This window comes from Emiliania huxleyi (genome assembly GCF_000372725.1).
Source record: "Emiliania huxleyi CCMP1516 chromosome Unknown EMIHUscaffold_217, whole genome shotgun sequence".
NCBI classification, from domain to species: Eukaryota; Haptophyta; order Isochrysidales; family Noelaerhabdaceae; genus Emiliania; species Emiliania huxleyi.
Window position 1 is genome coordinate 96,258 of NW_005200442.1, and position 12,883 is coordinate 109,140.

A 12,883-nucleotide genomic window follows, 5' to 3' on the forward strand; every position below is an offset into this window, starting at 1 on the left:
CCCCCCCCCCCCCCCCCCCCCCCCCCCCCCCACACACACACACACACACGGGGGTAGCGCCTCGAGGTTCAGGGCTCGAGCGTGCCGCCATCTCGGCGGTATCTCGGCTACCTCTCGCCTCGAGCTTGAGGTTCTTGAGCTCGAACGTGCCGAGGGAGGGCACACCGCTGCCGTCGCGCCCTCGAACAAACAGGACGAGCCGCGCCTAGACGGCGGCTGATCTCGGCTGATCTCGGGGCACCTCTCCGACGCGCCGCGCAAGCCAGGAGGAGGAGGTGGGCGCGTCGTTGTCGACCGCCGCCACCGACGTGAAGTCGCTGAGGCCGGGCTGCGCGCCGAAGTCGAAGAGCGGCTCCTGTTGGGACACGTCCGGAAGGCGTGTGATGGACGTGTCCTGGACGGCTGCGGTGGCCGGAGATTGAGGAGCGGCCTTGGAGTCGAAGCGCACCGCCACGTCTGCGCCGGAGCAGAGCGAGGGGGGGGCGGGGAGGGGTGAGGCGGGTGCGAGGGCCATTGGCCGAGATTCGCCGAGATTCGCCGAGATTCGCCGAGATTCACCGACGTCGATGTCGAGCGCGAGGACGTGGCTCGGGTCGTCCCTCATCGCGCGCGGCATGAAGTCGGGCGGGTAGTCGAAGTCGAGCATGCTCTTGAGCCGCCGAGGCAGGTGCTGCTTGAGCGCGCTCGCGAGCGGCCCCCAGCACCGCTCCTGATGAGGTGAGGTGAGGTGAGGTGAGGGTAGACGTCTCCGCGCACACAAGGAGCTCCACGGCACAACGCAGTGTGTGTGTGTGTGTGCGTGTTTCGCGCCGAGATGTGCCGGTCCGCCAGCTCGGTCACGAGGTCAACCTCGGCGTTGGACACCTGTCAGGCTCGAAGGAGTCGGCTGGGATTGCCACGTGTGCGACCCCGCCGTATGTTCATTCTCACACCTGCCTCCTCCGTGCCTCCGCCTTCGAGACGCCCTTCTCCGCTTTGATGAGCTTGGTGTCGACGCGGCACGTGCACCGCTTGACCAGCCCCCTCGCCTGCACTGGCTCGGAGTCGAAGGGGCAGGCTGGCTGCCTAGCGTGCACGAGAGCAGGGAGCTTGAGGGCGTGAGTACGGCATCCTTGCAGTCTGCTTGGCGCATCGCATCGCATGTTCAGCATCTAGGCCCAATGCCTCCAGCAGCGGGGCCCGAAGGGCACCAGCTCATACGCCGCGCTGCCGTCCTCCGGGCTGACGACACGCCGCCACAGGCGCCCCGCCGAGTCCGCCCGGAGGACCTCGAGCAGCAGGTTCTTTGCGATCCCCTCCGAGTCCTCTTCGCCGAGCGGCTGCCCCTCGCCCGAGTTGTGCAGCTCCGCGAGCAGCTTCTGAACCTTCCGGCGGGAGGGCTTGAGGTACCGTGGCAGGACCGTCTTGAGGGCGACGTTGACCAGCTTGACGGCGGACCGGAGCAGCTTGACGAGCGCTCGCTTCCGCGTCCTTGAGAGCGCGGAGTTGCCGGGAGCGGCGAGGAAGAGGATCAGCTTGCCCAGCGCCTGGCCGCCGGCGTCGCCCATCCCAAGCAGCATCTTGCTCACGCGTGCCATCGCCCTCTCTGAGCCGGACGCCTTGTCGAGCAGCGCCAGCCATACCGCTGTGGAGGCCTTCCGCCACGTGGCCTGCAGCTTGGTGGCCGCCTGGTGGGCTCGCTTGGACACCTTGTGCGCTGCTCGCTGGCTGATGCTCCGCGGCCGACCAGACTCAGACAAAGTGCTGCAGGAGGAGACGGTGCTGGAGGATGCGCTGCTGCCGCCTGGCGCTTGAAACGCGAGCCGTGCTTTCTCGGCCTCAGCATCTTCATCCACCTCTGAGGGCAGGACTGGCGCGCTTAGCGTGCGGCTTCGCCCAAGCGACAGCAGGCCGAGCTTTGAGGTGGAGGCGCTCAGCATCCGGCTGCGGCCGCGGGTCGAGTCGACGGCGACGGTCGAAGGAGGAGCAGTCGCGGCGCTCAGCATCCGGCTGCGGGTCGAGTCGACGGCGACGGTCGAAGCGCCAGCAGTCGCGTCGCTCTGCGTGCGGAGGCGAGACATCGAGCTGGGCAGGGCGGCTTGCAAGGTCGGTGGGGGCGCATCAGCTGGTGCGCACGTTTCTTTTTGAGCTTAGGCTTTTTTTTCTTTTTCAAGTCAGTTCCACCAAAAATTTGACTCCCTTTGCTGCCACTCTTGAAACCGTTGGGTCGCTTCAGTTCACGAAGCTGTGGGCCGACCCTCCGATTTCATGAGAAGAGAACAAAGTTTTGCATGACACACAACGCACTAAAGAAACAACACAAACACTCCATCAATCAGCATATAATAGTGACTGCAGTCTTCGGCGCAGAGTACTTTCTCAGTCTGTGTCAGTCACTCTCGCACTTGAGCACAACCTTGCCCTCCCCTCAGGCGGGGAGGCGGATCCGGAAGGAGTCGCTCGGGTAAAAGGACATCCGGCCCGGCAGCCGGTCCAGCCCGTTGTAAAAGTAGACGTGGCCGTTGAGCACGAACGAGGCGGGCGCCCATCGCGAAGCGCCTGGGTGCGGGGGCAGCGCCTTCCACTCGTCCGCGTCAGGATCGTACCGCCAAAACTCGCCCGTCACCATCGAGCCGTGGTCGTTCCCGTCCCCGCTCAGTACGTACCCATACTTTCCGACGCTAAACTGCGTCCCCGCGACTCTCCCTTCGCCAGGGGCGGGAGCGCGCTTCGTGACCGACTGTAAGAACTCGCCAGTCGCCGTGTCAAAGTCCCAACGGTACAAGTCCGTGTAAATCGCGCGCCCGTGGCCACCGTAGACGTACGGCTGACCGCCGGCGACAAACTGGTACGGGTGGTGCCTCGCATCCCCAGGCAGATCCGGGAGCGGCTCCCACTCGTCGCGCTCAATATCATACGACCATGCGGTTTTGATGTTTCCGTAAATGCCGCTCCCGGCCGCGACAAACAGCTTCGTGTCCAGAGCCACAAAGGCGGGATGAAGCCGCTGGCAGCCATCCGGGCACGAGGCGAGCTGCGCCCATCCCTCGCCGTCATAGCGCCACAGGTCGCCCAGCGCCCTCCCAACGGAGTCGCGCCCGAATCCAAAGTAGACCATGTTTTGCCCCAAATGCACGTCGCCGATGGCGTAGCTTCGCGCCCCGCCCGGGAACGGATCGAGCTCACTCCACACCTCGGAGGACGGATCGTAACGGAAGAAGGCGTCGGTAGGCTGCGCGCCGTACACATAACCGCTTTGGTACTTTGAGCCCGTAAGCAGGTGCCCGAGGCCGTTCAGCGCGAAGCCGTAGGTGTGGTGCGTGCGACGTAGCTTCTCGGGAGCCGGGTCGATCGGCTCCCACCCTTCAGGCGGCGGAGGCGGTCGCGGCAACGGTGGCGGCGGAGATGGTGGAGGTGGCGGCGGAGATGGTGGAGGTGGCGGCGGAGATGGTGGAGGTGGCGGCGGAGATGGTGGAGGTGGCGGCGATGGCGAAGGAGGTGGCGGCGATGGCGACGACGCACTCATCACTATCGATGGCGAGTCTAGGCACTGGCCGCACTCAGGACAGACCTGATACGCGAAGACCTCCTCCTCGTCTTCATCGATCTCGCAATAGTCCAGGCCCGACATGCACATACAGCCTCTGCCCCGCACGCCCCCGCCCCTTCTGCCCCTCGCTCACACCCCGGCCCGACACGCACATACAAGACAAACCCGGCGTCCTGCTCTCAAAAGAAAAAGAAAAAAGGGAATGAGGAGACCAGCGAGGGAGACTCCCCGCCTATGCAAGCCCCAGAGAGGGGCCGCCATCGCCGAAGCTGTGCCAAAGCATAACTCCAAAACCCGCAGCGGCCCAGGGGGCCTTGGGGGCAGCCTGCCGGACCGCCGCTGCACGGGGCTAGGCACCAGAAGATGAGTGGAATTGATGAATTGGGCCGTTGTCCGTGCCTCCCCTCTATACGTCAGAGTGGGACCTACGCCGCGCCGGGAAAGGGGCGCGCCCGGTCCTCGACGGAGCCGCGCGCCCCAAACGACCCAGGCGGCGAGTAGTCGTCCTCGAACCTTCGACTTGTAGTCGCCCGTGGTCAGCGCCCCTCCTCCCTCGCCCGTCCCTACTCGTACTGCTCTCGAGGCGCCCGCGGCATCTCGCCGCCCATCTTCGGCCACGCGTTGTAGTCGAAGATGGCGGCGTTGCGCCTCGCGACGATGGTCGAGTGCACTTGCAGGAAGCGCTTGCGCTCGCTACTGACCCGCCATCGTTCGCTGTCGGAGGACGCCTTAGCGGCCTTGATGTCGAAGTTGGTGTTGAACCACGTCGCCGCCTCGTGCCCGATGCCGCCGCGCGTGCTCGCCGCCCACGTCATAAAGTCGCAGTTTTTGGCGTCGCACGCCGCTGCCTTGGCCTTCCGCTTCGTCTCCTCGGCGTAGTCGGTGGCTAGGCGCTTGCCGCTCGCCAGCGGGCGCAGCCTGTCATGGTGCACCGCGGTGACGCACGTGCCGTCGTACACCACGGCGCGTGCCGACTCTGCATAGTTGCCGAAGACGCCGTCGCCCCGCTGGTACGGGTTGGTGTCCGGATCGTGCGCCCGCGTCGGGTCCCTGCAGCCGAGCCTCACCTCCATGACCTTTGCCGAGGCGCCGAAGGCGCGTGCGACGTTCGTGACGTGAGTGTTGAGGGATGCGTGCCCCGTGGCCAACCAGCCGCCGTAGTTGCATCCGTCCCAGTGCGTGCCGCTGAGGTGCTCGAATAGCGACAGCGTGCGCGGCACTCGCGCCTCTCCGATGTTTTTTTTGAGCTTAGCCTTCGTGTTATGAAACAACGCAAGGCGGACAGGGCATCGCTCTCGGGCTCACAGACATCCCTCACACCCGCCGCACACCCGCCGCCCCCGCGCGCGCCCCACCCCGGCCGGGAGAAAGGGGAGTGACAGTTTGGGACTCGCAAGCCCGAGTATGTTGAGTCCTGGCTCAACAACGCAGATAACAAGAGGGGGTGGTCCGGCTCACAGGTCCGGCTCACGCGCCTCGAGCTCGCCATCTACCGCACTGAACACTTCCGCCCCCTCGCTCCCAACCCATCCACCCCGCCCCGGGCCGCGCCGCGCGATCTCGGGCCGCGCGATCTCGGGCGATCTCGGGCCGCGCCGCGCGATCTCGGGCGATCTCGCGCTATCTCGCGCAATCCCGGAGCTCCACGCCACGCCACTCCACCCCACCCCACCTCACCCACCGCCGCGCCGCGCTATCTCGGGCGATCTCGGAGCGTCGCTCGCGCGGCGTCACACCTGCTCAAAAAGGAAGGAGGTTGGAGGCAGGAGGTCACGCCCCATCCAGAGCGCCGTCGTCGCCGGGTTTTTGGCCCCCGGGTCGTCGCCCGACGGTTGCTGCGCGGGGCAGCAGACCATCGGACGGCGCGATGCTTGCAAGAACCTCTTCCACTACCGCTATCTGCACACTTGGCTCAGCGACGACAGCGAGGTCGAGACGAGCTGCGGGATGGAGCCGATCAACAAGGCCTGCGGGTCGGCACCGGCGGTGCGCGCCAGCTTCTCCACCGCGGAGAGATCGGCGCGGGCCACCGCACCGGGCGGAGGCGCCTTGCGCTTGGCAGCCGCCGCCTTCTCCCGGGCCACAACGCGCTCGGCCTCGCGGCTCGCGCTTCCGCCGGAAGCCGAGGGCGATCACGATGACGATGAGGCCCCAGCCACGATTGCAACGACGGTGGCGATCACGGTCTCTGCAGAGTCCTGGACCTCCTCGACGGCGACGGCGGGCTCCTCTGGGCTGGCCATTTCCGCGAGGAGAGCGAGCCAGGATTGCCGAGCTTGGAGCACTTGGAGCACTTGGAGTGTAGCTGGATTTTCTTCTTTTTATCCGGCTTGGCCGATGTGGGGTTGCGATGCTCGGTTCTTCCTCGCACGCGGGAGCAGGGGAGACTTTTTATTTTTCCTTCGTGTGTGTACCTACCGCCGGAGACAGAATTATTGTGTAACCCTGGGCTCACATACCTCACATCCTGAGGATCCTCACTCACAGTAGCGAGTGTCTTGTCTTGTGGTTCTGTGTGTCGCTCCTGTGTGACCGTCATCGCCCGTCTAGCGTCCACCCATACCGCGTTGGTGTCCCAGTCGTTGGTCGGACTGTGTGTCGCCTTCCCATCAATCAATCAATAGCGTCTCCGGGCACCGGGGCGGTCGACAAGGCGAGAAAGTTCCCCCATGCGCGATACACAACCCATACGGCCCACAAGAGGGGACGGATTGAAGATCCCTCACACCAAGATCGTGCAGGGCGGGGACACATGTCCCTAAATCCCATCTCGTCTCAGAGTTTGACCGTTTTTATTTATTTATTTCATACGGCCCACGGAGGCGGTGCCAGTGGCGGTGCCAGTGCGGTGCCAGTGCCAGTGGCGGTGCCACTGCTCATCACGCCAGTTGATCAGCTAGTGTGATATGCCGCTTCTCGCACGCCTCTTTGATGCGAGGGAGCTGCGAGACAGGGGTAGGGACGGACAGGCACTCCAAAGCCGGAAAGGCACCCTTGTCCAGTGCCGCGGCCAAGGCATCGATGCCAACGGGTGTGATGCTGTTGCGGGCGAGAGACAGCTTTGACAGCGCCCGGCAGCCCTGCTTGCCACTCTCAGCGAGGGCCTCGACACCAGCGTCGTCGACCTGGTTGCACCTGAGGTCGAGAGTTGACAGCCGTGGCAACGCACCCTGAGCAAGCGCGCCCGCCAGAGCAGTCACACCTTTGCCCGTGATGCCATTGAAGCACATGTTGAGGAACCTCAGAGCCTGCAGCACGCCCGCTCGTGCAGAAGCGGCCAAGCTCATGCAGAAGCGGTCGCCGAGGCTGTTGCCGTTGAGGAGAAGAGAGTGCAACCGAGGCAGAGCACCGCCGGAGAGCGCATTCAGGATTGGTTGCATGTCTCCCGGTTCAAGGGAAGCACACATCAGATTGAGCACCGCAATGCGATCGACCGAGCCGCGTGCCATCAGGTGCCCGAGGATGGCGGCGTCGGCGGCGGCAAAAGGCATCCAGTGGAAGCGGCTCCACATCATGACTCCTTCCCGACCATCGCCAGGCTTGATCGCCACATCAAAGCGCAGTCTCCGCAAGCGCGTTGTATTTCTTTTTTACGTAGGGAGGAGGCCGCAAAAGAGCGCGCGAAGCAAGGAGGCGATTTCGCGCGGAGGGCGTAGTGAAGTGCTGGGGCGCTCACTGTGTGTTATTCGGGTGGGGATTAATGCCTCCCAGCTCCTACCGGCCGCAACCGGCCCGCCCTCCCGCCGCGCCCGCACCAAATCCCAGATGCTGAAGCCTCTCGGGTGGCCCAGGAGGCCCGCACCGCCTCGCGCTCCCGCCCTGCAGCGCCCCGACCCCTCCCTGACCGGCCCCGCAAGCGAAGCCCGCCCGCGCCCTCCGTCCGCGGCCACCCAACCGATTCTGACTCCGACCCCAGGGCCTAGGCGGCCCGCCATGAAATCTAGCCGTGTGTGCTGGCGTCCGGGTCCCAGCGGGTTTTCACGTAACAAGTACACAACTGGAACACACATGTCAACAAAGAAAAAAACTGTTTCTGCAACGCTCCGTTGGGGGGCGGCACAATTGTCGCGCAGCGCGCCTCTCATAGTCGTGCTGCATGCATGTGCAGCCTGCCTTTCGAAGATGCTGCGGAGCGCGCGGTTGCGCTCGGTGTGCAGCCAGCAGCCAGAAGCGTTGCCGACAGCCAGCAGCCAGCAGCCAGAAGCAAGTCTCTGGCTAAGGTGGTTAGCAGCAGGCAGGCAGCCAGCACTCGACCCATGCGCACACACGCCCAAATAACACGCAAATGGTGCACCTGGGTAAAGGGAGTCCGCACACCAAAAGGGAGTCGCACACCAAAAGGGTACGTGCTCTCCGGTGGATAAGTGTCCTTGCTAACCTACCAGCCCCGGGGCATCCATCACACAGGCAGTCCGCTGGTGTGCTCACGAGAGGGGTGTGAGCCCACTGGGGGAACGTTGCCCTATGGGAAAGCTCGCGTGTGTTGTGGCTCGGCAACTTTCCCGCCCCCCCCCCCCCCGTCCCCGCCATCCTCTCTCTCCCCTACCACTCCCTGTAGGAAAGCAAAGAATGAGTGACTTCATCATCGAGGGCTCAGGAAGAAAGAGGCCTGATCAAGCCACCTACAATGCGCTGAAAACGCTAATCGACGAGGCGGCACAGGCTCAGCCGGCTGATCCGGATTACATCCGGGCCCGCCGGCCCGAGATTGAGGCGCTCAGAGAGGATATCGCGCAGCTGCAAGGGTCACCGCGGGCGCGGGCCGTCGCGATTCTGGAGGCGAGCGAGTCGTTCAACAAGGCCACGCGTGAGCTACGCCTCGACGTGAGCGACGCCACGGTGGAGCAGCTGCGCCGCGTGGTCAAGTTGGCGCAGAGCGACGAGCTCAAGTCGGTGAAGAAGTTCCTCGACCAAATCATGCAACACCGGATGGCGTGGCCTTTTCTGGAGCCTGTCGACGGCCACCTGTATCCATCCTACTACCAGGGCCCGCACGCCGTCATGGATCCGATTGACCTTTGCACCATCAAGATGAAGCTCGAGCAAGGATCCTACGCCGGTGCGGGCGCCGTCAAGGCGGACGTGGACGGTGTGTGGGAAAACTGCCGCCACTTCAATGGCGAGACCCATCTCTACTCGACGATGGCAGACGAGCTCGAGAGGCGCTTCAACAAGAAGTTGAACTCCCTGAAGGGGAAGCACGTGGTGTAGATGCACCATCAAAGAATGAGTGGGTGGGTGAGAAAGAAAATGGCGCGGGAAAAACTACGCAGCTTAATTATTCATTTCCACCCCGCTCCCCGGGGCACCGCACAGTCCACACCGGGCGGAACGCCGCCGCCCACCGCCCGCGCACGCCGTCTGAGCCTAGCGCAGCGCGAGAACTCGCTATGAGCCTAGCGCAGCTCGAGCTTTGCGCAGCTTCCCGGGCAACCCTTTTCATCTGCCACCCGCAGCCTCCTCACACTACCAGCCCTTGTGCACTGTACGCGGCCTGGTCCGCCTGCAGCGCCGCCACGTCCACGCCGCGCGCGGACAGCTCCTCCTCGAGCCGCTGCACGTACGCATGCGAGTCGATGCGCGCGAGGAGGGCACGGCGCGTGCGGCTCAGCTGCGCGCCCCAACGCGGGGTCCCTCAGGCGCTCGCTTTCGAGTGGGCGTGGCAGAAGCCGCACACCAGCCGGCACATTGCGCGACAGTGGGGTGTGAAGGGATTCGGGAAGTGCGGCACGCGGTCAAAAGTGTCGGTGCGGTTGGCGGCGCTTGCGCTGCTGCTCGTGCAAAACAAAACTGTTTGGTATTGCTAAAAATCTAAACTTGGAGCTAAACCAACTCGTGCACGGCCATTGGGCCGTGTGCGCGCTTCATGTCCGTGTGTGTGCTACATACATGTTGGGAGACTGATAGGTCAAAAGCATAGATCGTCAATCGACGCGTCGCGCCTTTGCCGATCCGCATAGTGAGGTTCTTGGGTGCCGCGCCCAGCGCCAGTCTTCACAACGAACCTGGTTCGAAGCTCGCCTTCTGCAAGGGAGTCTTGTTCTGGCCGGATCAACTCTTCTCGCCGCCGAACAACATGCTCAACGTGCAGGCCCACGCCTCCGATCTATCCGTGCGCGCGCAGGCTTTCTCGCCCATGTACGAGTATCACTCGCCGCCTGCTGCGCCTCCGCCTCCGCCTCCGCCGTCCGCCTTTGCCCCACGCATGCCGCCTCTACCAGACGGCGCGCCGCACTTTGAGGGCTGGTTGAAGCATGCGGCGACTGTTGCCCTGGCGAACCCGCTTGGAAGCTCCGGCACTGCGCTGGGCACGGCCGTGGCGTGAGGTCGCCTGCGGGCGCTAAGTGAGCGACGAGCAGCTGAGCACGAGGCAGGTTGAGTGCTCGCGAGCCTCGAGACTAGGTTGAGTGCTGACGCGAGCCTCGAGACGTCCGCGAGCACTCGCGAGCCTCGCTGAGAGCCTCGCCTCGCCTGCCTCAGCGCTCGGCCGGTGCCAGTCGCGCCAGCCGCCAGTCCATGTTCAGTCGTGTCCTGAGTCGTATGCATCAGCAGCGCTGTGGTCGTGGAGCCTCACACGCTAGCTACTAGTTACTACGCATACGTTGTATTATTCTTGAAGATGTCGCATCCTCTCTGCCACACACAGAGGACAGAGCGGCCGGCCGCCTGCTTCCTTCACACAACAGAGGTCAGAGAGCGGCCGGCCGCCTGCTTCCTTGCGGGCGGCAAGGGACAGGGACACAAGGGTTGCAACAACGCTTATGTGGCACACGCGAGGTGATACAGAGTGCGTCGCTCAATACAGATAGTAGTGCCAGGTGAGCTCCTCCAGCACCGTCCAGTCAGACACGAATCCCTCAGGAAAGGTGACGACGTCCCCCGGGTTTACGACGACTGGCAGCCCCGTCTCCTTTGGCACGATCTCGAGCTTGCCTGATATCAGGTAGCTCAGTTCGCCGTACGGCATCTCCTTGTCCTTCCGCGTCACGTTCGGGAGCCACCTGTCGTTCCCCGCCGTCGTCCATGTCGGCCAGTTCGCCACATCGAGCTCCATGAGCAGAGTTGTCTCGGCCGCCTCGACGGCAAACGCGTCGTGCAGGACGCGCGGGCCAGTCGCGGCACCCAGCGTGCCGGCGTACTTGTCCGGCCAGCCGGCCACCGCAGGGTGTGTGGGTGCAGACAGAGGCGAGGTGAGGCGCGGAGCCGCGGCACGAGCGCACGGCGTCGACGCGGGCCTCGCGGCCACGTTGAACGCGGCGCTGGCCGGCAGGAGGACGAGGAGCATTGAGCTGCGCCGCAAGCCTCGCCGGCAGGAGGAGCGAGCGAACGAGCGAGCGCAGCAGCGAAGGGTGAAGCTCGCGGGTTTCTCGGTCAGGGTGACGCCGGCGCTCCTTTTCTTTTCACTCGGACCGTTTTTGACCGCGCAAGATATAAAGGGTACATACATACAAAGGGTGTCCTAAGGGCTCTGCTCGCAAGGCGCCCGCGTCGCAGACGCGGTACCATTGACAAATCTGCAATATACCCCCACACGAGCAAATAGCAAAATCCGAATACCGTGCACGAACTGCGTGATCTGCGCCGTGGACGGGGGCAAGCCTTCAGCTGGTTTTTGACGTTTTACGGGAGCACTGCAGCAACCAACCGGCCGGGGGCTATTGCAACATATATGGAGAGCTTCTGCGTGACTTCCGGGAGGCGCGCGACGCCTGCAACAAGCTGCCTTTTGACGACGCGCTGCGCGACAAGATAGCTGCCGAACTGGATCGCATCGAGGCTGCTCCGCCTCTTGAGCGCATGTTGGTGACGAAGCCGCTGATCGCGGGGTGGAGGACATTGGTCAGCCGGCAGAAGGATCCGTCCATCAAGACGCGTCGTCAGGCTGCGCTCACCGTCATGCTGCGCGTCGTCGACCGCCTCCCCGCTCGGGGGCCAAGCCAAGGCGCTGCGAGCGTGCCCGAGTAGCCTTACCGTAGGAACCTTTCATGCTCCAAGGTGACGCAGCCAGCCCCATCCGCCCCCTTGCTCAGACTCTTCCCGCCTAACTGAAGAAACCAGAGGGGTGAGGAACCACCCCGACCCAGTCAATGGCGCGTCGGGGCCAGCGCCTTCAAATGCGCCCCAACCCTCCACTGCTGCCGCTTCATCCTGCGCTGCCACCGGTGCGCGCCGGCTTGAGGCTCCAGGCTGGCTGCCGCGAGAAGCGGATGGGGCTGTGTGGTGTGTGTCTCATGTGGATGGGGTCGGCGGCGGTGTTGGAGGGTGCGCGTGCGAATGAGGCGTCCGCCGGTGAGGCGTCCGGCCGCTAGTGTGCGCACCCTCGAGCCGTCACGACCCTCTGCGTGAATGTATGGCTAGCGTGCTTCCACTGCGCGCCCGCGCCTGCGGCGCCGCTCCCCACCCTTTTGCGCAGCAACACCTTAAACTTTTAGGCCCTCCAAATTCGGGTCGGAGCGTAGCGGAGTGGGCCCCGAGTTTGAAAAAGGGCGACGGACGCTTGCGTCCTAGCCTCCAACAACGCCTCCCCGGCGCAGAGGGGCCCCCGCCCCCCGGAGGGATGCTCAACCGCTCCACGCCACGCCGCTTGCGGCGGTCCTCTTCCCAGCTAAGCTGAGAACGGGCGCCAGGTATCCGTGGGCTCTCGTCACGCGGCCGATCCGCGAGCTACACAGGCCCTTCGCCGATCTCGACGTCTCGACCGCGCCCGGAGAGTGTTTCGACGAGCTGCGAGAGGCGCACACGCAGCTCGTCAGCAGACACGACCTCACCGACAAGTGCCAGCGGAGCTGGCGGACGCAGGTCGTGTGCCGGGAGGTGGTGAGCCCGGGCACTGCGATCAACGAGGCGAAGGCGGAGCCGAGGTTCCGCTTCTACCCGCACGGGCTGACGCCGGCTGCGGAGCTGCTTCCCCTGGCCCAGTTCTCGTCCACCAACGAGTTCTTGCACCAGGCGCAGCGACGGTACACCTCTGGCGTGCACCATGCTAACTGGCTCGACCTTGCCAAGGAGCTTACCGACGAGGCGCTTCGCAGCGGCGGCCGCAAGGCGCCCTCCAAAGGCAACAAGGTCGGAAGACGCAAGAACCACAAATGCTGGCGAGAGGCGATCCGTTTTGTCGCCGTCAGCCAACCAGGGGCCGGCGCCTTCCTCAACGCCATCCCCATGCGTGATGATATGAAGATGGAGTCCTGGGCGATGCGCGTCACCGTCCAGCGCCGCCTTGGGCTCCCCCTTGATGTCGCCTGCCAGGCGGTGGAGGCAGGCAAGAGGGCACCCAGCGGCCAGCTACACGACGCCCTTGGCGACGCCGCGATGGTTAACCCTCGGTCAAAATCTGAATTGTAATGTTCTAAC

At 64.4% G+C, this 12,883-nt stretch overlaps 6 protein-coding genes across 6 annotated transcripts; 2 read left to right on the forward strand and 4 right to left on the reverse strand.

Moving 5' to 3' along the window:
• Positions 1-1,221: 1,221 nt before the first annotated feature.
• EMIHUDRAFT_443071 (hypothetical protein) lies at positions 1,222-2,089 on the reverse strand (the record flags this gene model as incomplete). The annotated part of the gene is made up of 1 exon (XM_005780358.1): positions 1,222-2,089. A coding segment is annotated over exon 1 (837 nt), but the record flags the coding sequence as incomplete, so codon positions are not given.
• Positions 2,090-2,407: 318 nt separating this feature from the next.
• Positions 2,408-3,610, reverse strand: EMIHUDRAFT_235315 (hypothetical protein; the record flags this gene model as incomplete). Its single annotated transcript, XM_005780359.1, has 2 exons — positions 2,408-3,313; positions 3,551-3,610. The coding sequence occupies 2 exons, from the start codon at positions 3,608-3,610 to the stop codon at positions 2,408-2,410; spliced, it is 966 nt and encodes a 321-aa protein (XP_005780416.1).
• Positions 3,611-6,408: 2,798 nt separating this feature from the next.
• On the reverse strand, positions 6,409-7,044 carry EMIHUDRAFT_114421 (hypothetical protein; the record flags this gene model as incomplete). The annotated part of the gene is made up of 1 exon (XM_005780360.1): positions 6,409-7,044. The coding sequence occupies one exon, from the start codon at positions 7,042-7,044 to the stop codon at positions 6,409-6,411; it is 636 nt and encodes a 211-aa protein (XP_005780417.1).
• A 1,375-nt stretch (positions 7,045-8,419) lies between these two features.
• On the forward strand, positions 8,420-8,719 carry EMIHUDRAFT_48601 (hypothetical protein; the record flags this gene model as incomplete). Its single annotated transcript, XM_005780361.1, has 1 exon — positions 8,420-8,719. A coding segment is annotated over one exon (300 nt), but the record flags the coding sequence as incomplete, so codon positions are not given.
• An 846-nt stretch (positions 8,720-9,565) lies between these two features.
• EMIHUDRAFT_366423 (hypothetical protein) lies at positions 9,566-10,141 on the forward strand. Its single transcript, XM_005780362.1, has one exon. It carries the CDS (start codon positions 9,606-9,608, stop codon positions 9,852-9,854), a length of 249 nt encoding a protein of 82 aa, XP_005780419.1. The 5' UTR covers positions 9,566-9,605; the 3' UTR covers positions 9,855-10,141.
• On the reverse strand, positions 10,132-10,909 carry EMIHUDRAFT_366428 (hypothetical protein; the record flags this gene model as incomplete). The annotated part of the gene is made up of 1 exon (XM_005780363.1): positions 10,132-10,909. A coding segment is annotated over exon 1 (467 nt), but the record flags the coding sequence as incomplete, so codon positions are not given.
• Positions 10,910-12,883: the final 1,974 nt, after the last annotated feature.